This window comes from Micromys minutus, assembly GCF_963924665.1.
Source record: "Micromys minutus genome assembly, chromosome: 27".
In the NCBI taxonomy this organism is placed as follows: domain Eukaryota; kingdom Metazoa; phylum Chordata; class Mammalia; order Rodentia; family Muridae; genus Micromys; species Micromys minutus.
In genome coordinates, this window is record NC_137962.1 from 25,867,847 (window position 1) to 25,895,081 (window position 27,235).

Here is a 27,235-nt window from a genome sequence, read left to right on the forward strand (position 1 = left end):
TTTACTTTAGAGAAATTCCCACGTGGCATTCATCAGCTGTGATAAAATACAGCAGTTACTCTTCCTTAGAACTTGGGGGAAACCGATCCGTACTTGTTCAGCGCTCGAGAGAAAGGGTTTTATTTTAAGTCCATCCAAAGCATAAATTACTTTGCAAATCCTTGGTTTTGTAGTTTTTATAGCTTAAGGGTGTGTGTGTGTGTGTGTGTGTGTGTGTGTGTGTGTAGATGTGTAGACAAATTAAGGGCCATAGGAGAAGATTGGTTAGTCTAAGAAAGAAAATAATGATCATTGTTTAACATTTAAAGGGGGGGGTATTATTGTGGTCAAATTTTCACAGTAATGACTTGGAGAGATAGCTCAGTAGTTAAATGAACTGTCTGCTCTTTTAATTCCTACAGCAATTCACAACCATCTATAACTCTGGTCTCAGGGCATCCGGTATCCACTTCTGGTCTCTGCAGGCACCGAATACATGTGGTGAACAGACATATATGCAGATGAAACACACTTAACATAACACGAAATAAAAAAATATGATGACAGGTTGTATAATACCAGGTTTGAGAAGAATCTTGATTAGAACTGGGTGTATCTATCACAAAGCAAAAAGAGGACAAGCCAAAGACAAGAGAACGGCGCTGCCATTCTTTGAGTGGATAAGAAATACACGTGAAATTTGTCTACCGATTTTACTTTCGTAGAGCAAAAACTTTTCTTATGAACTTATGTCTGCAATACTGGTTTTCACTTTTTACTGAAAGTTTAAAACATAGTTTGGCTTAAACTAAGCAGGCCAGGAGAACTCTGGTTAATTAAAACAAGGTGGACGAGAGTTGAGGAGTAACAGGAAACTGCTCTGTCTTCTGAAGAACGACTTTTGGTTCACCACATGTAAGTTGACATTCCAGGCAGAGATACCGCTGAGTTCTAAACCAAAATGTCAATTTCAGTTCTTTCCCCCATTGTAATTGTTTTGTAAATGAACTGGTCATTCTTGAAAGTAACTGAAATGCTCTATAAGTTTGCTTAACATTTATTGAGGTCTTGACACTGCTAAAAAAAAAAAACTTCAGGAATTTCCAAGAATAGCTATCTGTGTGGATATACATAGTCAACACAGCAAACAAATATATGTTGTCTGTGAACAAACTTGATTCTCTTAAGACTCCATCACATGACTTTAATTTATGTGTGTGTGCATGAGTCTATATAAGAAGAGTATGTGCACTTGAGTACACACATGCATTAAAAACATGCATGCACATAGACACACACACACTTGCATGCACACATGAGTGTGAAGACATGCTGTATTCTGGAAGCAGGAGCTACAGGTATTTATGACACACACAGCTTGTTACATGGTTGCTAGGAATCAAGTTTCTGTCCTCACAATCAAACAGGAAGCGCTCTTATTTACCAAGCTATTCCTCCAGGCTCTATAATTTATGTATGTATATACATTTCTATATACATACATACTATATTCATACATATTTGTATATACATGCATATAATTATATGTACAAATATAATATACCACCTAACATTCTCACAATATGTTATATATTTTTATCTCACAATATATTATATATTTCTAAGTGAACCAAATGTCCACTCGTTTTTTAAAAAGACCTTTTACTGTGTAAGTCCAAGGGCTGGTGAAGGACTGTGATGGAGGAACCCACCTTCCCCACTGATGTAGACTAGAGTTGTCTGGGACCCGTGTCTTCCTTGCTTGACTTTCACAGGGTCTGCCTGTCATGCTGTAGTTGTCAGTGAGAACCCTGAGAACCCATGAAGAAGAATGATCAAAGAACAACTTAATAGAGTGTAGAATCCATGTGGATATGAAATCTCCACTATATTGGAGATTTCATCCACTTCTTCTCAGGTTGATCTTTATGAAGAGTTTGTAGAGCCGGTATTTTAACCTCTCTTTCCCAGTGGGAGAAATGTATAGAAAAGTAGTATTCCATGCCAAAGCCAACCTGTCTACTACACTGCCCTGGCCTCGCACATGGAATTGTATTTTAAAGTAATTTGATGCCTATAGTGGAAGGCTCCACAGAGATATGCCTGACACAGTGGTTCAAAATACAGATACAGAAGGATTTAAAAGAAAAATACACTTTATTAGCTTACTATACTATGTGACCATGAGGATTTCTTATTTATTTTTACTGAGAAATATGTATTTCACTGTAAAATAAAATAATACAAATATACAAGGAGACGACTCTATATACAAACCTGATTACAGGTTTAGATACTACCTTGGATTAGTTGAAGGCAATTAACCTTAGAAAATCTAAGTCTTTATGCATCAGAGCCTATGCTTCATACATTTTAGACAAAGAAGGAATAGCAATTTCATACTGTCAGGACCAATTAAAAGTTCAGAGCAAACTGGCAAATTTCAAATACCAGACTACATGTAACAAGAATGTGGAAGCAATGGTACTTTCGTTACTTCATTTTATGTTTTTGTCTAAAGTTATGGTAATAAATATGATAAAGTAACAAAATGATGAGGTAATAAAGTGCATTAAGTGTATCCCTATATCTTTCTGTAGTGCTCAGCTTCTTGTGGTAAAGGTATAAAGTATCGAGAGGTTCTTTGCATTGACCAGTTCCAAAGGAAATTAGAAGAAAACTATTGCAGTCATTTGCATAAACCTCGAACTCACAAAGCCTGCAGATCGGGACGATGCCCTTCATGGAAAGCCAATAAATGGAAGGAGGTATGTGGGGTTTTACAGCCATCACCTGCCATCTCTACCATCTGTCTGTCTACCATCTACCTATCTATTTATCTATCATCTAGCTACCACCTATCTATCTATCTATCTATCTATCTATCTATCTATCTATCTATCTATCATCTATCTATCTACCACCTATCTATCTATTTTCTATCTATCTATCTATTTATCATCTGTCTATCTATCTATCATCCATCCATCTATCATCATATATCATCTCTAGATATCTATATTTACATTTTAACAACCCAAACTGAGTAGTTGTCTGTAGTAACTTTGAAAGTTTTATTTCCTCACGCTGTCTTTTATTGTAGCATTCTCTGCACTGTGCTCAACACTGTCAGTGTGGTTGCATTTGCTTAATTCTGTTGGTAAAACAATTTAATGACTTCATTTCCCTTTGAGGTTATAAGTTCTCAGAGACTATGCTAATGCTGAGAGGCTCAATGCTTCTAATATTATCTAATTTACTGTATAACAAACTGGGTCCACAGCGATGTATATAGTGATGACTTTGATTGCATCTCAGAATCTTGGATTTGAGTTAAGACTTCATCCTGGAGAGACAACTACTAAACTCCATGATGCAAAATTGCAACTGGAGACCCAACGTGGGTGAGAGGTCTAGGTGGCTTTGGGTGGGCTAAGAAGACTCGGTGTGAAAGAAACTGGTAAATAAATAAGATCTAGGCTAGCAACTCAACTTTGAAAGAAAAGTATCTGTATGTGTGCTTCAGCCTGTTCAAGGACAAGAACCCCAAACTTACATAGTTTTTCGTGGACAGTTGGCTTCTGAGTGGCACCTTTGGTAGTAAATGAAAAATCTCTGGTGTCACCATAGGACAAGCAGCCTGTGCAGAGGGTTAGTGTGTTGAGAACTTGGTACTGTTTGACTGGTCCCTAGGATGAAAAGTGTAGAGTGAGATTCTTCTATTATCTTTATAAATTGTCCATTAGGTTGGCACCGAGCCAGGGCAACAAGAATTCAGGATGTTTCCCCTCTAGACACAGGCATCCATGTGGTTGACACACAGTAACATAGTTGGGAGCTGACACCCTGAGGGATCTGCTCACTGTGGGGCTAGCAAGCAAAGCTGGGATTCCAAAACACAAATCCCAAAGCTCCCACCCCTTTGTTTCTAGAAAGTGTGTATGAATCGGTGGTGAGTTCATTTGCTCTTTCCCATGACTCAAGCCACACATCTGGAAAGGAGACGCAAATGGTCTTGTAAATCAACATTTATCACTGCTTAGCAGCAGTCATTAGCAATGCACCACTAAATGCTTCCACTGAAAGCATCCTCTACCAGATGAAATGCACTTCTTTGGAAGAAGCCATTCAAACCATCGGGCCAGTCATTTTTCAAACCAGTCTTTATCATGGAGGCATCGTGCAAGGTGGCACTAGAAATGAACTCATCCAATGATAATCATATTAAAGCAGCCCTATGATTTAAACACATGGCACCAAGAGGCATGCAGCCATTATCTTGTGACTTTCTCTGAAGTCACACATGTGTAGGACACATTATCAGATGCCTGCAATTGCTGCTCTGTGTCAGTACTTTTTATAGACTAAGTCAAACAGCAAACGCCACACAATTGGCAATTTGTCTCTGTCACAGACCTGGGGACAGTGTGGATGAATAGAGCTAACTTCTATGACAAGGGGTAAAACAATGAAAAAAGAAGGCAGACTTCGTACTGAGCATCCATGTCTTTCTTGCTCTTAGCCTTCACCTCTGCCTCCGAAGCTCTTGAAACTCATTTAGTAGATCTAGCATTGTTTGATCCTGGGTAGTAATCCAAGCCGGCTTGGTAGGATGGATGATGGGTTTTCTACTGTGGGGCCGATGGTCAAAGGCCAGAAAGGATTCCTCATGATACGATTATGGACAGATGTCACACCACAGAGAAGGGTATGGCTGACTTCCAGAAATGCTGGTGAGCAAGAACAAATTCCTCTCTTACTTTCCAGTCATGCCTCTTGGTTCAGCCTGAGCTCAACTTGAGAGTTGTCCACTATGTATTAGAAATATCTGTGGATCTTGTGGTCCAGTGACTTTTCAGCTTGCTGTCTTTGGGAGAACTATCCTGCTAATGTTCTGCACATCTTGGACCAGAGGTGGACAGTGGTCCTCTGTGCTTAACAAACCAAAACATGACAACATTGAAGAGTACAACAACAAAGAGATGGCGAGTCCTTTTGTAACTGATTCACCATGTTGAAAATAGAACAAATGTGGCCATGTGTCAAGGAAGGTACTTGCTAAACACAATAGCCATTGTCTTTGAGACACCACAAGATAGTGGCCTAAAACAGTGGTATAAAAGTAAACACGGGGTAGGTTTCAGAAACACCTATTAAGGACAGGGGTAAGTCACACAAGATATTGACCCAGTCATATTTTAGCTCACACTATAAGAATGCAGGTAATGGCTATTGCACACCCAGGGAAGCCACTGTATGCTAGGAAAAGATGGTGGCGAAACTGGGAAATTACTCATCTCCCCTTGATCAAGGATACCATGTTTGGAAACTTAGAAAGGCATTAAAAGAATATCATTCTACTCTATTTGACCACCTTAGCAAGGTGGCTGGGATACAGATCCCATAGCTACTCAATAGAAAGAAGAATTGAGAGACCCCACTGTGTGACAGACACACCGTGGAAAGGAAGGAAAGAGAAAGATGGATTCAATATTGTTATTTTAAAAAATTCTGGGAAGAACAAAGATCTCTACCAAATAGATAAGGTGGGATCTGTTAAGAGTATAATTTGCTTACTTAGATTTGATGTAGCAAATGGATCTTGAGGAATACACCCTTTCCACAATGTCTCTGTATGTACTCATTTTAGGGAAGAGACCCAAGTTGAGAATACAGAGTTCTACAATCCAAGATTGCTATTCAAGGCCTCCATGTTTTTTTTTTTTTTTTTTTTTAATGTGTGTTAAGATTGAAAGACAAAACCCAAACAAATTCTGTGTTTTGCTCTCTTGAACTAAACAGTATTTGTTTGGTAGAATCCTCTTGCTCAAAAGTCTTTTTGTGAACTATTTTTTTTTCCTAAGAATCCATTTTCAAGGTTACAGTGAGGGTCTTGGCCAAATACAGTTTATTTTCTCAAATTGTTTGGAATGTTTTCAGGACCATAGAACAGGACTGTTTTGTAGGCTAATCATGTTTTGTAAGAGGTTCAGATGAGCTAAACTGCATGTCTGACTGCCTAATATGCTTGATACAAAACATACATTACTGTCTCTACACAAGGGGCTAGATGACTTTCAATGACCTGGCAGAGCCCGTAGCTTAAGCATAGCATGCGGGCCAACATAAGCTGTAGGAGTGGGCACGGTGTTCAGAAGTGAAAAGACAGAAAGGCGTTTTAAAGTCTGTGGCTGCTGGTCATCTGTGTGAGCCAGAAGGATCAGACCTGGCAGCCACTTAAGCGAAAGCTGCCACAGTCTGTAAGAGGATCTAAGTCACTGGGTGAACTCAGATCTCAGCTTCTGTGAGTTTTAAAGACCTTTTTCTAATAATAAGACATATTTTGCAGTAGAAAAGAGGAGATTTGATCCTGGGGAGGGGTGTGCTATAAAAACAGAGACCTTGAAAAGCAGCTAGAATTTTTTTTTTCTTATCTCCATTGAGAATACCAGTGAGTCTTTGAGCATTTTTACCCTGTTTGATCCCCAAATCCTTTCTGGAGTCACAGGAGACACAGACAACCAAATTCACAATTAATACATATCCTCCAACCTCCTACACATATGTGTTAAGCTTGGCCTCACAGTTCTCTGCTGTCAGTCAGTGTCCGCTATATGGCTACTTCCGGGTTTGACAACGCCTGCCATCCAGAGCAGACAACTTGCCGAATCTCCATTCCTAGGAGTGCAGTGTGCAGAAACTCTCCTTCTTCATGCTAAGAGTTTCTGTTCCCCTCAAGTGGGTATGTTAAAAGCCTGCCCTCCGAATAATCCTATGCGAGGTAGGGACTTTGTGGAGGGAGGCCCTGTAATTAACATTATTTTCCATGTGGAAGGGGCTCTTAGTGATCTCGTATTCCATGTTCTGTGTGAGGATGCGAAGATGACCGTCAGTGTGGCAGGAAGTGTCTCTTCCCCCCACGTACAACACTCTGATGCTTTCCTTTCGAACTTCCCAGCTGTGAGACGTCAGTATCTGTTATTTATGAGACCCCCAGCTTAAGGTGTTAATGGATGGCAACTCAGACAGGTGAGACAGGGAGTTGCAAAACACAGCGATGCTACTGTAACAAGCATCAACGTACAGGCGTGGTTTTGGACCTGGGTACCAGGCAGGGCAGGAGGAGCCCAGGAGCATGTGCAGTAAAGGTTTGCACTTCTGAGTGTGGACTAAGGGCAATCCTGGTGAGCCCCGGGGAAGAAGAGCACAGAGCCAAAGTGAGAGTTCCAGTCTTGGAGAACTTACACTTTACACGAGCATTTCCAGAATTCTGCCCATAGAAAGAAAGTCAAGAGTCAACAGCTTAGCAAATAGTTGGACCCCGTCACAGCGTCAAAGTATACTGGGTGTTGCACATGAAAATGTGAGTATAACAAAAATTATTAGAAGTTATTGTTTAGTGGCAAATGATGGGCATAGTGTTAGGACTTATGTGTCATTTAAAACAACGTAGCAGCCCTATGTAGTGACTTTTTTATTGGATATTTTTTGTTTACATTTTAAATGTTATCCCCTTTCCTGGTTTCTCCTCCAGAACCCCTCTAGCCACTCTCCCTCCTACTTCTATAAAGGTGCTCCCCCACCCATCCACCCCCTCCTGCCTCCCGTCCCTGACATTCCCCTACACTGGGGCATCGAGCCTTGACAAGACCAAGGGCTTCTCCTCCTGTTGATGCCCAACAAGGCCATCCTCTGCTGCTTGTGCAGCTGGAGCCATGGGTCTGTCCATGTGTACTCTTTGGGTCGTGGTTTAGTCGTTGGGAGCTCTGGGAGGTCTAGGTGGTTGATTTTGTTATTCTTATGGGGTGGCAAATCCCTTCAGCTCCTTCAGTCCTTTCTCTAACTCCTACAGTGGGGACTCCATTCTTAGTCCAGTGGTTGGCTGTGAGCATCTGCCTCTGTATTTGTCAGGCTCTAGCAGAGCCTCTCAGGAGACAGCTATATCAGACTCCCGTCAGCATGCACTTCTTGGCATCTACAATATTGTCTGGGTTTGGTGTCTGTATATGGGATGGGTCCCCAGGTGGGGCAGTCTCTGGATGGCTTTTCCTTCAGTCTCTGCTCCAAATGTTTCTTCCTGTGAAAATTCAGGAAAAGGTTACTGCACTGGGATACCATCCAGTATAACCTTATTCAGTTGACAATTTCTGGAAAACTTGAAGTATTTTGTGAATAGTAGTGAATAGTACTTTGTGAATGCAACTTTTCGAATAACATTTTTTTAAAGACTCCCTATCTGTATATAGGATCTCTAGATAATACGATAGTAAACACACTTATTGTATAGACTTTCCTAATGCATCATATAATGTCAGGCCATGTGCTACAGCAAAGAAAAGGTACAATGCTCGGTTTGGCGATCAGCATGTGATTTGGTATTTGCTGGCTGCATTGTTTAGACCCTCTGGGTTCCTTTGCAGTGCTCCGTGACCTGTGGGTTGGGGGTGCAGCAGAGAGAGGTGTACTGCAGACTGAGAGGCACTGGTCCAGTGGCCGAAGACATGTGTGAGCCATCCACCCGGCCTCAGGTACAACGGCAGTGCTGGCATCAGGATTGCACGAGGTACCAGTGGACGACAGGAGCCTGGCTAGACGTGAGTGGTAACGGGCCGGGCCTTTTCCTATGCTTTGTAATATTTTTTGGAACCTTATGAACATCATCTCTCGTATGTGTGGGCGTATGAATGCATGCGTGTGACATGAATTCGTGAAAGCTGCAGTGTGTTGTTGTGTGTGTTGTGTGGGGGGTCAGAGGATACTGTGGGTTCTTAGAGTTAAGTGTAAGTTGACAGGTTTGCACTTCAGGGCTTTATCTGCTGAGCCTTTCTTTCCCCCTTCCTCTCCTCCCCTCTCCTCTCTTTCCCTCCTCCCTCCTGCCCCTGTCTGCCGTCTCTTTCTAACCTTGCCCTGTCTTCCCTACCTTATGTTGAGACCAAGGCTCCTGTAGCCCTGGCCACCCTGGAACCCTCCAGCCTCCCCACCGGAGTTTACAATCATTTACCACTCCATCCACAGCTTGATGAGCAAACTTGGTAGGGCCGTGCACATAGCAAAGTGTCATTGGTTTTCCCATTGCGTTTCCAGTGTTCGACATCGTGTAAGAAAAAAGAGACCTATCGGCTGGTGACATGCAGGGACGAACAAAACACACAAGTGAATGAGAGTCTCTGTGACCCTTTAAGGAAACCTGTTTCAATCAGAAAGTGTAGGAATCCTCACTGCCAGTATATGGTGGTGACAGGGGACTCGTCACAGGTAAGGCCATCTTGGCTTCCATTCTCGCTACTGTCATAAGACACCCCAGAAAAAAAAAAGTGCCTTTGACGCACTGTGGGTGTAAAGTCAGGATTTGGAATAGAGCTGGGGATTAAACTGGATCAGGAATGTAAGTTATTGTCTAAGGTAGCAGTTCTCAACTTTTGGGTTGTGACCATGCTTGGGTCAAAAGACCCGTTCCCAGGGGTTGCCTAAGACCCATCTGCATATCAGATATTTACATCCAGATTCATAACAGTAGAAAAAAGGATCAGTTATGAAGTAGCAACGAAAATAATGTTGTGATCGGAGGGTCACCACACACCAGGAACTGCGTTAAGGGATGGAGCATGAGGGAGGCTGAGAACCACGGCTGTAGGGTTCATGACCTCACCAGCGGTAGACAGTTGGCCTGTTTAACGTATCAGGGAATGGGTTCTTTCTTAGTAAGTGGGCCTTACATCCAATTAGGATCCCAAGCTACGTGTCTCTATCTCACCCTTAAGTCTATCTGGTCTTGCTGGACATTGTTCCAGCCCATAGGCTTTCCTGCAGGATAGGTTATTGAGTCTCTGTCTTAGCGGCTTGCACAGTACCTTCCAATACTACAAGACCTGGTCCCAGGGGAGGAAGCTACCAATCAGTTCTGGTTAAATTCAGCAATAAGGTCTTACTTTCAAGCTCTGAAGGCCAAGCAAGGACAATGGCAGTGTTTTAGATTCAGGGAAAGGTCTCTCGGGCTCTGACAATGAGAAGGTAGGCTTCCCGTGCCTGGTATTTTCTTGAAACACGCTTTAATTTTGGGCATCTAATTCATTGTTTCCTTTACAATTGTGGTACTTTGGGCTCTGGGTGTTATATGTATAAAATCACTGTTAGTAGGACATAGACCTGCATCTCCTTCTGAGTCTTAGAACTTTGGTTCATAAACTTAGGTCAGATGCATTTTGATTGTTTCCATTTCTGACCTGAAGTCATCACGCACATCTACAACTGCACATGGCTTCTCTCTGAATGAAACGCAACTTGCAGAGGAGGTTATCATTCCCCTATTAAATTCACTTGGCATCTCGGCTGAGACTTAGTTAACCACAGCACAATGCTTTGATTGGCTTTAAAAAAAAAAATTCCAAATGGCGTTCACAAATTTGTCAAGCTGGTCCTAAATTCATATCAAAATTTAAGGGACTCAGAGCAGCCAAACAACCCCATAAAAAAGAAGAACACATTGATTTGTGAATAGTTCCTATCCTCGGGTTCTGTTGTGTAAGTAACCAAGACTGTCAGAATGAGAACTAGAAAGGGGGTCCATTAGAAGAGAGCTCAGAAGGGAAAGAGAGAAACCTCACAGGCTCCTCAGACACAGTATCTCGGCTGAATCCCAACCTCGTGTGACTTTGTGTGAGCTGCCTGAATGCCAATAGCCATTTGTTTCCCAGCCTATGAATGAAGTGGGCTAATCGAGTTTCAGTGGAGATGATATGCCGGATGCATATGGAGGAGCTGACAGATATTTTAGGGCTCACGGTGAGCTTCAGGCTTCCTCATTTCCTTACCAGTGTGCCTTTTTCAGTGTGCAGGTAACTGTGGGCTCACCCAGCCACAGAAGATTACATACTGCACTAGGATCCAGCCCTCTAAGAAGAAGCATGCGTTCCATCAGCTCTGGACTGTAAACTATGGGCAGTGTCCCGTGATACCTTCTCCCAAGGTGTACGGATGTGACTTTAGAAGCTGCTTGCGTGTCGCCACTTGGAAAGTGGGGAAGTGGAGCAAGGTCAGTGCAGAATTCCGAATCTGGGGCCCTTTGTATAAGGCTTTTCGAGGGAAGAATTCCTGGCGACCTGCACTTTCTGGTAGATCTTCCATGTTACCATCTACATCATAGTCTAAAATCCAGTCCATTATTTTGTACACATATCTTATTCTTTTCTGTGCTTATTTTAACTTGCTCGTAAGAAGAGAACAATAATCCCCATTCATACAGTAAGAGCTCATACCTTATATAGGTACTCTAGAAAAATGTATCAGCAAAGGGAAGAAAAATAGCAGCTTTCTCTAATCTACACATAATAAGTATCACTCACACCACATTCTACCTATCAACTTAATTAAAGGAAAGACGAAGACATCACTTTCATCAGATGTAATTTCATCAGAAGGAAAGGAAAACCTCTAGGTAGCTGTAACCACAGTAATAAATGGGTTAGTGTTTACTATTTGCAGTGTGTTGTGTATACATGGAGCTTTAATACACCCCATCAATTCATGTTCACCGGATGATTGAGGTGTGTCGCTGACACAGCTGAATGAATGAATGACAAGAACCCAGTCACTGAGAAACAGCTGCAGGCTCGCCCTGAATTTTCACTCCAGTGACTGCGAAGCCCCAGATTATTTTTGCGTCTTCTGTAGATCTAACTGTTACTGACCCCCACTTCGTTCTGAGAGAGCCTAGTCGTGGAGAAGGCAGTGTGGATTTCCCGGCCTTGTGATTACTGGTACCTATTTTACCTCAAACTTTACTGTGTTGACAGTGCTCAGTAACTTGTGGAAATGGGATAATGGAGAGAAGAGTAGCATGCAGGAATGAGAGCGGTTGGCCCAGTGACTTATGCTTAAAGCGTTTAAAGCCAGATGCCCAAAAGAAATGTTATGCCAATGACTGTAAGTAGCAGACTCCCAACTCTTCCCCTAAGTTCCAGTTTAAAATGTCAGCACAGATATATGCAGTTGTCACACCCTGCGACACCAGCCGTCAGACCTTCAGAGCGCAGCAATGGTTCTGAAGGTCGGGTCCGTGCCTCCCGGAATCTGCCCGGTCCTGATTTTCTGCATGGCTTTATCTTTGAAGGTAAACTGCTTAGCACCTGCAAAGAAATCCAAGTTACAAACAACGTGACCAAGGATGGCGACTACCACCTTAACGTCGGAGGAAGGGTCTTGAAGGTACTATGAGAACCGTCTCTAGTTGATTTTCACCTTGATCTTGTCACAGGAAAATGTTTTCCAGATGTGTGGTGTGTATTTCCCCCCAGATCCATTGCTCCGGCATGCAGCTGGAGAACCCTAGGGAATATTTACCACTGGTCAAAGGTGAAGACAACTTTTCGGAAATCTATGGCCTCAGGTATGAGACACCTTACTCCTCCTGTGCACTTTTAGGGCTCATAGATTTTGGCACAGCCTTGGAATCACTTAGATGTTGGACAGGAAATTGAGAAAGAAGAGGGCACATTAGGGCCTTAGCCATATATTAGTTATCACAAAGAGGGTGAATGTGGGGCAAGAGGAATAAGCTTAAGACCTTGTCTATTTTCATAAAAATAAAGTTAATTCTAGTAACAAAAGTGGCGGTGGGGATTTTGTCTAAAATTTTCTTTGTACAGCTAGTCCCTGACTTTCCCGGTGAGAATTCCGGGTGTTAGCCCTGGTGATTTTGGCTTCTTTCCCTGCTGATGCGTTGTCACTATGACGTGCGAGGACAGACGTGTGCATTCTGTTTTACCTCTTCTATGTTCATCATCATCTTCTATGTCCAACATCTTCTGTGTTCATCCTTGGCCACACTGGGCTCTAGCAAATGCAGCAAGTACTAAAATGTCCAACGTTGTTACAGACTTCAGAATCCCTATGAATGCCCCTTCAACGGAAGCAGGAGGCCAGACTGTGCCTGTGAAAATGACTACCTACCTGCCGGATACACTGCTTTTAGCAAAGTGAGAGTGGATCTCTCATCTATGCAAATCAAAAGTAAGTGCTGAGACTCTTTGGAAAACAAAAATAGTCCTTTGGCTGAGGCGAAGTCCATCAAGGTAGTGGTATAGATGACAGGAAATAATGAAGAACCATTGTACAGAATGGTTTTTTTTTATAGTTATTAGATATATACTTTCTCTGTAATGACAGGAAGGATGGGGCCCTTTGATACAAACATTATATCGTGACAGCAATAAGATAGTTCTCTTTCAGATCAAGCTATGTATCTTAAAACAATCTCTAACCATATTAAACTCAAAGAAGTTAATATTCTTAACATAAGTGTAAGGTGGTTGTCTTAGTTAGGGTTTTATTGCTGTGAACAGACACCATGACCAAGGCAAGTCTTATAAATAAAAACATTTCATTGAGGCTGGCTTACAGGTTCAGAGGTTCAGTCCAGTATCAAGGCAGAAGCACGGCAGCATCCAGGCAGGCATGGTGCAGGAGGAGCTGAGAGTTCTACATCTTCATCCAAAGGAAGCCAGGAACAGACTGAGCATCCTCAGGCAGCTAGGAGGAGTGTCTCCAAGCCCACCCCCAGAGTGACACACTTCCTTCAACAAGGCCACACCTTCTAATAGTGCCACTCCCTGGGCCAAGCATATGCAAACCATCACAGTGGGTTTTTTTTTTTTTTTTTTGTAAGATTTTAAGGAATAACATTAGCTCCAGAATATAGTCTATTGAATATTATATCTTTCCATGTCATATCATTTTATCTTTCAAACAATCCCATATCAGATAAGACAGATGTTCTGTCAAAATATCACAGGTGATGAAATTCAGCTTCTCTTTGAGAGTGATCGCCCCAGCTTACAGTTAGTTAAGGACCACTGAGGAGGGAGAAAGACCTGCCCAGAGAACTGAGGTTGGGGAAACATGCCATCCTTCTAGAAATTAAATGGTAATTTACTCAGGTCACAGGTATGTATGGTCCCTGCAAAATGCTGGTCATGTAGTAAATGCACTTTAGTCTGGGCCTGTAAAGTTAGACACACCTGCCCAGAATCCAGGAACGATGTCTGGTAATAGTCTGGCTGATGTGCTGGACCTCATCGGAGACAAGCAGACTACGCACACACCAGCAGTGATCACTGTGAAGCTGGTGTAGCTGACTGCTCATGCTTTTGAGGGAGACTGTCAAGTACTCTGAAACTCGTGTCTGCGTCCCACTCCAATCTGTGGGGCCCCCAAAGAAGCAGCAGATGGTACGTGATTAACTGCTTCCTCTCTTGGGATAGGTCCGATTTGTATCATTTGTCAGCCCGATCCACTATGCATGCAAGCTCACCGTGACCACATGACTGAGGCTTGGGAGCTGCACACAATTCCTCTGGTGGATAACGACAGATTTTTACGGCTGTCGTTAGAGATGAGATATTTGCAGAAATGCTCCTTTGGGGGGGGGTGCCTCCAAAGGACCCCGTGTCATCATGGGGTGTGCAATATGTCCTGTCAATGACTTGAATCAACTCAGTTACCCTGACAGCCATGGTTGGGACCTTGATGAATGACTAATCTTGCAAGGAGGAGTGATTGTAGTGACCGAGCTTGAGGATTCCGCACAAGCTGTCTTTGACCCAGTGAACCTAGCCGTGGTATTTTGTATGATCTCCAGGGAGAATGACAATCAGCAAATGTTGCTAGTGTCATCAGATGAAAGAGGGAACGGTTGTACCAGTGAATTGGTACAGATGCAGCCGGGGTGGGCTCACACTGCTTCAGCATGAAGGGTCTCCCTTGGAAGACATTTTTGGTTTTGTTTTCCTGTGATTTTCTTCTTGAGCCCACTCCACCTGTGTCAGAGACTTGCTGTGAAATAATACAGGAAAATAAAGGTAAACAACCATTTATTTAGGGGTTGTTTTTTTTTTTTTTTTTTTTTTTTTTTTTTTTGTATTTATTTTTCCATCGCAGATGTCTCTGTGATTTTTTTTTCAGGACTATTTAAGCCATGCACATTTTTTTGTGTTAAACAAAATGTATCCATTTCGAGGCAGTGTTACATTGTATGCTATTGTGGTGATGATTTTGTTTAAAACTTTAACTGATCATATAAATAAATTTAAGATACCATGAAAACTGCATATTAGAAAAGAAAGAGGACAATGCTGTTTCCATGGTAACGAGCCATATTTTTTTTTTCTTTTTACAGCTACAGATCTTCTTTTTTCCCAGACACTATTTGGCAAGGCCGTTCCATTTGCCACAGCTGGGGACTGCTACAGTGCTGCCAGATGCCCACAGGTACCTCAGGCACATTCCCTTACTCATTTTCTTCATAAGGAAACATTCAGTATCTCCCTCCATCACTTTTCTTGAACAGAACATTGCACAGAACATAAAAACTAGATATCCAAAGCTTTCAGTTGCGCACTTATTTTAAGCGCTATAAACCAGCTACTGAAGGAAAAAACACTTTAGCCAATATTAAGTCCTTCAAAGACTCAAGAGCAAGGCTTGTAACATGTTCAAGTTCTCTCTCTATGACATGTAACCATCTTTCAAGTCTTCTCTCTATGACATGTCACCTCTGGGAGTGAACAGATGCACATGGAAAGGTAAACAAATGGACCATGAGCATGTGTTATTTGTTTGCCGATGGTGACACTGGTTCTTTTGGTGTGCATTTCTCAAAGGACCATGTGTGGAGGATAGATTGTCATGGAGGTGACACTGGATGGTGTTGTGAACCCTGAAAAGGTGGGGGTGTCCTAAAAGGCACTGTGGCATCCCACTGGTCCATTCTGTATGGGATGCTTAGGTTGCATTGTGAGGTTTGGTTGACACACATGTCTGTGGCCCACTGCTACCCTTGCCAGAAGTCCAAACAAACAGGACTGTCCAGTCTTATACTTGAACCTACATCCATATATGTTTATTGATAGCCCTTGAGATTGAGTAAACTTCTCTGGGGACTTGTTCCTGGATTGGGACAGTCATTAATAGTTTGTACCTCTTCATCTAGTTAGAGGCCTTGTGAGGTTTATCTGCTCCACGATGGTGTTGTCATTGTAGAGGTCTGATTTAGGGGATGTCATGGGTGTGTATATAAAAGACACTATCTCACAGAAAACATACTGGTCCTCTGGATCTTACAATCTCTCTGGGCCCTCTTTTGAGATGCTCCCTGGGCTTTTAAGGGGTTGTGTTGTAGATGTATTAACTAAGAATGAACAGTTAGCTGCTGTCTACATTTTGACCTGTTGTGGATTTCCATAATGCCTTTTGTCTGCCATAAAAGAGAAGCTTCTTTGGTGATGGGGGAGAGCTACACTTGTCTGTGGATATTATATTGCTTTTTCTGGCATCTTAAGGTGAAAAATTATTGATTTGAGATGTTCTTCTATTTATTAATGCTTTTATAACTATGAATTCTAAGTGTTTTGCTGTACCTAAGGATTTTTTGCATTTGTTTAGTAATTTTATTCACACTAAAATATTTTCTCTTATCATTGGATTATTAACTGTTCCTACCTAGATTTAATAGATTTTCCTAAATAAAAACATTTTTGTTTGCTGTATAACTTAGGAATAAATTTCAGAGTCGTATGCTTAAATGATGTTCATGTCTCATAACTTTCAGCAGTTGTTGCTAGAGAGAATGTCCATAGGTCCACTCTATAAGAGCTTTTTCTCTTGATTACGCATGTGTGTGTGCACACACAGAAATGAAGTGTATTTGTGGTATATTCTCACATAGAAGTTCGCATCTGTAGGCTAGGGAAGAATGTCAGGTGTTCTGCCTTCTCACTCTGTCTTAATATATTGAAACAAGGGTCTCTTACTGAGCCTGCAGCGAGGCTGGTAGCCAGCATGCCTCAGTGACCCTACCGTCTCTGCCTCCTCATGCTGAGGTTACAGATGTGCTTGACCCATGCTTGGCTTTCTACACGGGTGCTGGGATCCAAACTCAATTCCTCACGCTTGTATAGCAGACATATTTACCTGCCGAGCCATCTCTCCAGCCTTCTTGTCTATGTTGTGGGAAGCAGACAACTTTGCAGAAGAATCTTTTGCTCTCATTCACCCAAGTCCCTGTTTCTTCCTCTTTTTCCTCCTTTTTCCTCTGTTTTTGCCTCTATTCCTATGGTGATAATTGGCTACTTCCTAGAATGAACTCCTTACAATTCTCTCCCAGAACTTACCTTCTCTTTTAAGATCGTCTTCCTGGCAAACACCTTGTCTGTGTGTTCAGACACATTCTCTGAAGTCAGCGACGTGTGACCTAAAATGTTCTATTATTCTAACTGATGTTTTCCACAACACACGGCCTCCTTTTATCGATTATGCTGACCTTTTGACTTTCTCCATGGAGAATAATCCTCCAATGGCCAGTCTATGTCAGGATGAATGAGCTTTCTCTATCAACCCCTTTCCTTTTAACCCTGCCATCTGGTCATACATTTGATACCACGAGATACATGAACAGTTTGGTGATCTGAGTCCTTCTCAAGGCTGCTGTTCAGAAAGATTGCCAGATTCTGAAAATCTGGTCCTCTTCCTTCCACGTTGATTTCACGTTGAGTGGGAGGTATTAGCGAAATTCAAAGGAGATTGATAATCATAGAAGCTACATAATTATCAAGTAGAATCAAAATCCTTGTGATCTCATTGGTGAGCTCTCATTTTAGGGAGTGACAGAGACAATTATTATAAACAAGAAACTTCTTTTTGAGTATGAAATAGGATTGAAAAGATTTCGTGTAACCGGGCTTTGATAAGACAGTTATTTCCTTTTCCTTCTAACACCACCCTCTCACAAATATCTTACGGAAATCATGTTGCTCTAAAGTATGTGCCTTTAGCTTGCACTTAGACAGATACTTGATGTCAACAACCTTGGTCATAACCTTCAACTAATCAATGCAGGAGCAACCGTAAGATAGTTCTCTGCCATTGGGCTACACTGCCCACTCTCGTGGATCTGAACATTTTTTGGAATGCAGAGCTTTGTGCCAAGATGAGATCGTGCTGGGCACAGATGGATGCTGTTGAAAGGAGTGGTGTCATCTACACTCAGTGTGCATTTATTTGTCTGCCCCGGGCTACAGTTACCAAAAATACAAAGTGCCCCATATTTCCGGCGATGTTCTGTCAAATGGATAAACCAGATTCTGTGTTTAGCTTACATGGCATTTGCATGAATACCTTCCAGATGCCCAGTGTCACAGAAAGAATGCCTCCCGATGTTTGGGGTTCATGGAAACCACATCCTCTGTGTTTGCACGTGACTGGGTACCCCAGGATCTGAATGCTAAACAAAGAGCACAAACACATATGGCGTTCTTTAGAGAAAATAAACTTCACCACATTGAACGTGAGACGAAGTCAGAGAGTTATTGTGACTTTGGAATACATATGTCGAGTGGGAGGTAGATGTTCCCGAAGAGTCCTGGCACGGGCCTTGATTCCTGTCCTTTAATTAATATTTGATCCCCAGAGAGTTGGAGAAGTAATCACACTGCAGTAACGTCAGGGGATCTTGCTGGTGCCTTCACTCAACATTTGTTGCATCTTTGCTTCCAGATGCTGGAGACTGTGATTTGGGCACATGCCCACAGGCTCAGTTACAGTTCCACTTTTCTAAGCTAAATCCTTCCCTTTGTAGCAGATTCTCTGCTGCACACGGTAGAGAGGAGCCTCGCCATTTTGTTGTTCTACCAGAGGAACATCCTTGCTGCTTCGCGCCCTCGGGGGACTTGGTCTTGTTAAGTTTGCTTTCGTTTGCTGGTTTGCCTTGGTATTAGTGGTGGCTGCTAGTGGTTTTATTCCCATTTTTCTAGTGCACGGTGATGTTAAGTCCATTTCCTCTGGCTGCTGGTCATTTGTGGATTTTTTCTTAATGAGGTAAATAGCCACGTCTAGTCTGTGCCCTTGTGCAGCAAGTTTGTTTTCCTATTGGTGAATCTCGAGCGTCTAGATACACAAAGGCCTTTCACCAGGGGTGACATTTGCAAATATCCCATTTTTTTTACCAGCCATCATTTTATTCATTCAAGCATCTATCAGAGTGAAAGCGCTTCATGTATTTTAATGAAATCAGATACCTTGTTTCTCACAGATCGTTGAGCTAAGAGATCAAATGCAAAAGTACAAGGGTTTTCTCCATCTTAAAATATTTTTCTTTCAGCGTGTCAGCCCTCCACTGTATCTACACTGTGACTCATTTTGTATTAATCTCCACTTGCAGCCTGGGCTGGGAGGGCTCTGCATACAGATATCTCATAGATTTGACACTCTGTGGTGACAAGGCAGTGTTTCCTTCACCCACCAGCACTGTGTCCCCAAACCTCCTAATGCTGCAACCCTTTAATAATTCCTCATGCTGTGCTGACCCACAACCATAAAATTATTTTGTTGCCACTTCATGACCATAATTGTGCTACGGTTATGAATAATGATGCAAACATCTATGTTTTCTGGTGGTCTTAGGCAATCCCTGTAACAGGGTCATTTTACCCCAAAAGGGTAGTGACCTTAGGTCGTGGACCACTGTTCTAGCATCGCCGTAGCGGCAGCCCCCTGGAACCTGCATACCTCACTCTGTGCTGAAGCAATAGCGCCCCCTAGTGGCTCAGCTATTATGGAGGGAGACATGGTCTAAAGATCTGGAAAGTCTGACACCCCCATAACAGGTGCTGAGTGGATGCTAGTGAGGGATAGAGGTAGTGCCTGCTGTTCCAGAGAGTAGGAGCTCGGCTAAACCTCATCCTTCAGACCAAAAGTCCTCAGTGCCCAGCCACCTGGAACTAGAATAGCCCAGGATCCAGGCTGCTGAGAGGCACCTGCCTCTCCACAGGGTAGAGTCCTCACTGTTCTGGTGCCTCGAGTCTATGCCACAAGTGTCCTGATCCAAAAATCCTTCCAGCTTCATCTGCCTTTACAGAGGTTGGGATACTGTCATGTCTCACCTTCCTAGGAAGTCACAAGGGTGCGGCGCCTTGTTCCTCCGAGTCTGAGCTCCATTTAGTGATCATAAATCATAAAGAATTTCACTCTGAAACAAGGCACCTTCCTGGTCCCAAGTCTTCCTTCCCCCGGTCTCAGCCTTTGGAAAATTTATTCTTCCTCGAAGCCTTGATAGGATCGGAGGCCCAAGCCTGTACCTCAGTGCACGGGTGCACACACCTCCCAGCCTGTACCTCAGTGCACAGATGCACACACCTCCCAGCCTGTACTTCAGTGCACGGATGCACACACCTCCCTTCCTGTACCTCAGTGCACGGATACACACACCTCCCAGCTCTTACCTCAGTGCACAGATGCACACACCTCCCAGCCTGTACCTCAGTGCACAGATGCACACACCTCCCAGCCTGTACCTCAGTGCATGGATGCACACACCTCCCAGCTCAAATGCCCAGTTCTGCAGCAACGAGAGTCTCTGTCTTGTGCCTCACCGATGTTCTAGCTGTTGCGTGAGACCCAATACTGACAGAGGAATCCCCTCCTCAAATACAAAGACAGGAAAAGGCGATTCCCCAAAGCCGTTACCTGAACGAGTCAGCAGCACTGAAACCACCATAGACCCTAACCCCCGAGAACTATAGTGTTGCTGGTGTTCATGACAACTGAAAAAACCTCCGGAGTCTATTTGGGGCTTCTTAAACGTCCCTCCTGCTGGCCCGTGTTCCCATGACCCTTTGGTGTATAGGCGTCCAGAAGAGACAAATAAACCAAGCACTTAATGATCATAAGTTGTCAAGAATTTCACTGGAAAGCAAATGACTCAACATGCATATAACTGCACTACTAAAGGTGGACATGAACGTGTGCACTGATGTGTGCACTGGTGTGTGCACTGATGAGACAGATATCTGTCTTACAGAAAGAATAAGACATGATGTCACCATGGTGGTCACTTCATTTCTCAATCGGCATATGTTCAAAGTTTATTACTAACAGAAGTAACCCGAGATACTTTGTCATTAAAAATACTTCATGCAGGACACAAGCCCCTAGGGAACACACACCTTGATGTGTAAGTTGTGTGCTGTTACAGTCCGAATGCCCTGATGGGAGGGGGGCTTAAAAAAGATGTAAGAATTCAGGACTTTTGCGATGTCAGTAAAGAAGTACTGTTCTTTATAGAAGGCAGGAGTCACACAATAAGGAGAGATTCCAGGAAATACGCCAAACAGATGTCATGCCACAAAAACTATCAAAAAGTAGTCGAGACTTGAATAAAAAGAAATGGTAAAGTTGGGCACATCTTAGTCCCCATGAATACTCACTTCTCCATCAAGGACTCGCCAACTGACACAGGCCCCTAGGCTCTAAGTGTGACAGTCTCCAAGGCCTGCCAGACTTGATTAGCATTACACAGTATCAACTCTGGCTGTACCTGTAATTGAGATGCATTTGTAGTCAGATTTTTAAACTCTTTAGCTGAATCATTTTCCTTAAGTCAAGTTAGGTCAGCTTTCTTCACCTGTTTTGAAATTCACATGTGAACCATTTGATGTTTCCAGGCAAGAACAGTCTTAAGTAAGTTATGGGCTCATTTTATTTATAATAATAATAATAATAATAATAATAATAATAATAATAATAATTATTATTATTCTCACAACACAGGGGCAGTTCAGCATCAACCTAGCAGGAACCGGTGTGAAGATATCCAACACAGCAAAGTGGCTTGCTCAGGGGAGGTATGCCTCAGTCATCATCCACAGATCTCAAGTAAGTCCTGTAAAACTCAAGCACCCGGGAATCACTTCTGTGCTATGAGCAAACACGCATGAGAACAGTGACCAGAATCTCACGGGATATTATGAACATGCTGCATATAATGGGGTGTAGACACATACGAATTCAAATATGGGATTCACACACAGAGGGTGAATCTCAAATTTGTACCTTCTGACTGGATATGAATGTATGTTGTTAGAGCTAATGATATAACTGTACCAGGCCCAGTAGCATAGACTTATAGTGCCAGCTACTCATAGGCAGAGACAAATGACCTGCAAGTTCAAGACCTGGCTCTGGGGTGAATTCAAGGTCAGCCTGGGCAATATAATGGATCATTTTTCTCAGATGAAAAATTCGAAGAAGGCTGAGGCTGTAGATCTGTGGTAGAACATTCATCTAGCTTGGACTCCACCCCCCCCCCCCCCAGTATGGCAAAACTCCAAAAATGAGCAAACAAAACTTCAAGTAGAGATTTAGGGACTAATATTTTTAAACGATGCTTCAATTTGGGGTCTATTTATCCCCTTACTTTGGCTTACTAAACAAAGCCATTTAACAAAGATCCTCTAATTGTTTCCATCCATTAGAGGTATCTATGCAGCATTTATATCTTCTTGCCTACCTTTATGTAGAAAACACAGTTTTGACTGTAGAAGTAGCTGTATGGGGGAGGGAAGTGGCTCAGTCAGCAGAGTGCCTTCTGCCCAAGCATGTGGACCTGAGCCTGCATCCATGGCCCTTGTGCCCTGGGGGGTTGTTGCGGGGGGAGGGGAGGAGTGGAGAAAGGAGGAACCATGAAACTCTTTATCCAGATCAGTGAGCCCACTTCCAATGAGGGACCCTGTCTCAATCAATAGAATTGAAATCTATTGAAGCACCTGATGTTCACCTCTGGTCTCCACACGTGCTCAGGAACATACACATGTAGGTCTGCATACACAGACCCACGTGCACACATGAGCACATTGACATAGAACATACATACACACAAGTATGAGTAATGTTACATGATGTTTCTAAGAGATGAAGGACAACTCGATAATAATAATTCTCTAGATAATAATCTATTCTCCTCCTTCTACTAAAATGCATTTGACCTAAATATGCTGAATATATACCCAGAAGGTCATTTCTTTTGAAAGCCTATTATTTTCTTCACACCATAGAAATAATAACTATTAAAATTAATTATTCATTCAAACACAGTGCACAGATCCTCTCTGGGAAAGTGAGCTTGGGTCGTGAGCCATTTATATTACTATTTAATTATTCTTATTTATATTGTTATAAATCACCCCTCCACAACCTTCACCCTCTCTGGTGTCTTCTGACTTTTCTTTATCTTGGTAAATATGGCATGTAACATTCCAATTAAAACTAATATTTATGGACAAAATGCAATATTTTTGTGTAATAGTCTTAAAAATTTTGTTTTTGAGGATACAAAATCATGTTTAAATTATTTATTAAAAATGTAAAGAACTTCAGGAAATAGCATGGCTTTTGAGTATCCACCTTTCAAGTATCTTTTGCTTGAATAGAAAGAATGTGTCTTGGCTTAAGTCACAGAAGAACAGTAATATTTTGCAAAATCTTCCATTTTTTTTTCCATTTGTTACATAGCTTCTAAAATTTAGTTACTTATTTAATTGTGGAGAATCTTATGTGTTAAGTTAATATGTTCCTGACAGCATCCTTTGAAGTCTGATACCCAGGATAAAACTGAGGCTCACCAAAGCCAAGCATAATGTGACAATGTAAACATATTCATGTCCCACAAAGTGGAATGAGCTGAACTTCCCACTCTCACAGCCTTACAGAAAGAAAACCCCACAAAACCGCGTTTGCATTCTCCTTTCTTCTGTTAGCTAGGGCTCGGATCCCACCCTTCTGTCTCAAACACCAAACACTGCCTTCTCCACCCTACTGTTCTTCTCTGGACTAAAACAATTTATGTCCCTAAGGAAAATGGCCGGAGTCGGACGTGTTGGGTCTATGAAAACGATATTTTTAGTGGTTTTGATGTCTGTATGTAAAATGAAGGCAGCCCAGAGAACCCGCCCCTCCCCCATCTGCCCTCCTCCATCACACGATCTGCCTGAGCCTATTTCCGGTTCTAGTCCAGTTCTGATCATGACTTCCGCCCTCTGCCCGTTTGTTTCTGTTCCTATGACACCACTTTCTGCGACTCCCCGTGCTGCGCTTCACACGAGTGCCTGAGACAATCGAGGAAGACCCAGGCGACTCTCACTCACATCTTCACGGTCGAGTTTCTATGATATCCTTTCTGTGCGGAGTCTACTATTTAAATTTACTTGCTACACAAAGGTTTTATTTTGATAAACTCACCAATACAGATAAGTATGAGGTGAAAAATACGTGTGCTGCGTTGAAGTGTGTAAAGCCTACTATGGTTTATTTGACATGAACAGCAGCCGGTATCCACCATAGGCTGTCCATTCCCTTTGGACCCACACATGACCGTCATGGGGCAACAGCTCTTAACAGGGGTCCTTAGCTAGGACTTAATATTCAATTATAGGCCATATTATTCAAAGCACATGCTTTTTCTGTGTTGTGCACAGTTACCAGCTTGTATAAAAGTCTCTTGTGTTTTCTGCTTCTTCACACCTTCAGGATGGAACCAAAGTCTACGGCAGATGTGGAGGTTTCTGTGGGAAGTGCGTTCCTCACATGGCTACGGGACTCCCAATTCAAGTACTATGAATATTCAAGGTTTGGAAGTACCACAAAACTGGGGTGCTCTGTGAAAGTAGGGGTGTCCGGCGCTCCTTCCTCTCTCCTGGTTTCCCCACACTTCCATATTCAAACCTTTCTATGGGTGCTCTTTGGGGTTCTCAGACCACTTAATATTTATGGATTTTCAAGAGAAGCTTAACAGACATATCACTCTAATCAGGATCAATTTTAAACATCGTAATTGATGATAGGGAATACAAGCATGATGTTTGAATGGATTATACGAAGAAAATATTGCTGTTCACAGGACCATAATTATATGGTGCTGTTAAACACACACATGGAAACAAATCTCTGAGCAGCTTCCTAGGGTACAATGAAGTGTTATTGTCACAGTTAAAATGGAGCAAGTAAGAATTAGTGATTATCAAATTAATAATTACATCAAACACACATACATTAGCCTTTCTACTGATATGATTTTTGATTCATTATCTTATTTTTTTCTTTAATTTTATTTGTGGATGCTGGTGCTTCAATAAAAATGGTTCTAAAATGTAATACATTTTTTTTTCCTTAAAAATTTGTGCTCATGTTAAGTATTAAATAGAAAACTTTGTGGCAAAACAGAGAAGATATGATATATTGCGCTTTGAGTTTTAAGGCCTACCTCTATATATGTATGAGCAGTATACTGTTCTTATAATGTTTATGTACTACTATACTTTTATAACTCATATGTGTAACTACCCTCAAAAACATCTATTTTCTTAAAGTTAAATACCTTTTTGCTAGCCAAATAGAAAGATGGAGGGTCTTCAAATTCTAATGATCCTAGTTTTCTTTCTGTTTTTTTGACCCACCCCTGACTCTAAAACAATTTGTTAGAGATTATGTGGGTCGCTAGAGCATAGGTTCTCAACCTGTGGGTCTCGACCCCTTGGGGAGTCTAATGACCCTTTTATAGGTGTTACCTAAGATCATTGGCAAACACAGATGTTCACATTCTTATTCCTAACAGTGGCATCACAGTTATGAAGTAGCAACAACATAATTTTCTGGTTCGGGGGGGGGGGGTCACTACAGCCTAAGGGATGGCTTTAAAGAGTCACAGCTTTAGAAAGGTTGAGAGCCATTGTTCTAGAGGAACAGGCTAGGTGAAGCTATTAAAGGGGTTTATTAGATTGGTTTGAGCAGTCTACAGACTCCAATAATTGTCTTCACACTGGAAACTGGACGCCACAGCGGCCTCAGTCTGGTACTAACCGGCTTGATGCTTGCTTGAGCAAAGCCAGAGCGGTGATGCCCGAGCAGTGGATGATGCTGGAGCGATGATGCTGGAGCGATGATGCTGGAGCGATGATGCTGGAGCGATGATGCTGGAGCGATGATGCTGGAGCGATGATGCTGGAGCGATGATGCTGGAGCGATGATGCTGGAGCGATGATGCTGGAGCGATGATGCTGGAGCGATGATGCTGGAGCGATGATGCTGGCCTTCAGTTCATGTAGAAATCGAAAAGCTGATGTCAGAGGAAAATGACGACAGTCCAGTCAGCGAGTGCAAGACAGTCAGAGGAGCAGGAAAAAAAGTGAACACTTTCTCTTTCAAAGTTAGGGCTTGTCTTCTTCACAGTCAACCTAATGGGACGGCCCCGCACAGGCGGGCTCGAACGGACTGCTTGGTGGGCAAGTTCAGATGCTGCCATGCTGAAGATCCCACCACGGAGAAAAGCTATGGTACCCACCATGGAGAAGCTCAGCTGCTTTCTACTGGGGTGTTCTCAAGCATGAATAGATTAAAAAATCTGCCACTCTAGGCAGATTCTCAGGAATTAAGGAGTTATTTTTCACGTGGATAATTTAAGTGCGTGTTATATGATGATAGGATTTTAAAAAGCAAATAAACAGATGTTTTCCCGTGTTGGCCTACCCTATAAACAAAAGCACGGGTTTTACTGATTCATTTTACCAGTAAATATCAGCATTCTAGTTTTACCCTCAAGGTATAAAGGTACCAGAGGAAGTCGATGTGCGTGCAGTCAAACACTTGCGGAACTCAGAAACAGAGAGGAGATTCTGCAAATCGACCAGGCATTAAGACAGAATGTCTAACATTTCCCATTAAATGTTTCATCTGTTATTAAAGCTGTGCAGTTTATAAACATCTAAATAAAATATGTATTTGTGTGGTGCTAGTAACCCTTTTTACATGTGTAAGGGTCCGTGGTTTACAAAGAATGATGTCCCAGACTCAAATAATATGCAACAGCAAAGAGCGTTTATTCTGCAGAGAACATACCTGCAGGGGATGAGGCAGGTTCTACAGCTCCCGATTGGCTGGCCTTACAGCTCCTGATTGGATGCTCGAGAGGTTGGCTCCAGTTAGGTGGTGGGGATGCTTTCTGATTGGCTGCCCGTGGTTCCCCCTCCCCCCCCATTGACTTGTTTTGATCTTTTCCGGTTTGGGGAAACTGAAACTTAGTCCTGGTCTCCTGGACTCCCTGTTTGCAGCCTGGCATGGAGTCAGCCTGGTTCTGGCTAACTCAGACATCTCACATCTCAGAAAGGACCAGCACTGAAATCGCCGTCGTTCTCGGGGCAAGTGGGCCAGACACAGGGAAGTAGGTAGTGCACACAATACTTTCCCAAGACAGAGAGCAGACACTTGGGACCCATTCTCAATGTCCCTAGAAATTTCCAAAGTACAATTCAACCATTGTAACTGTCAAGGGCCGGGGCATGGTTCAGTAGTAGGCTCTCCCTACTAAGCATGAGGTCCGGGATAAGAAACATGTCAACTGTCAGGGCGTTAACATGTTACCCTTTCCTCTTGAGCTGTA

At 42.5% G+C, this 27,235-nt stretch overlaps 1 protein-coding gene and 1 pseudogene across 2 annotated transcripts in view; one reads left to right on the forward strand and one right to left on the reverse strand.

The window, feature by feature from the left end:
- ADAMTS20 (ADAM metallopeptidase with thrombospondin type 1 motif 20) overlaps positions 1-24,688 on the forward strand; it is a gene marked incomplete at its 5' end in the record, with an annotated part of 109,965 nt that extends 85,277 nt beyond the window's left edge. Inside the window, 11 exons of the mRNA XM_080939764.1 lie at positions 2,580-2,747; positions 8,400-8,573; positions 9,064-9,234; positions 10,808-11,011; positions 11,772-11,901; positions 12,089-12,183; positions 12,273-12,364; positions 12,854-12,987; positions 15,152-15,243; positions 21,577-21,681; positions 24,331-24,688. Of these exons, the coding sequence (XP_080795890.1) occupies positions 2,580-2,747; positions 8,400-8,573; positions 9,064-9,234; positions 10,808-11,011; positions 11,772-11,901; positions 12,089-12,183; positions 12,273-12,364; positions 12,854-12,987; positions 15,152-15,243; positions 21,577-21,681; positions 24,331-24,420 (1,455 nt within the window). The 3' untranslated portion in view covers positions 24,421-24,688. The remainder of the gene's footprint in view (positions 1-2,579; positions 2,748-8,399; positions 8,574-9,063; positions 9,235-10,807; positions 11,012-11,771; positions 11,902-12,088; positions 12,184-12,272; positions 12,365-12,853; positions 12,988-15,151; positions 15,244-21,576; positions 21,682-24,330) is intronic.
- Positions 1-27,235, reverse strand: part of LOC308438356 (glyceraldehyde-3-phosphate dehydrogenase-like) — a 224,223-nt pseudogene that overhangs the window by 91,024 nt on the left and 105,964 nt on the right. The gene's annotated exons all lie outside the window — the stretch shown is intronic.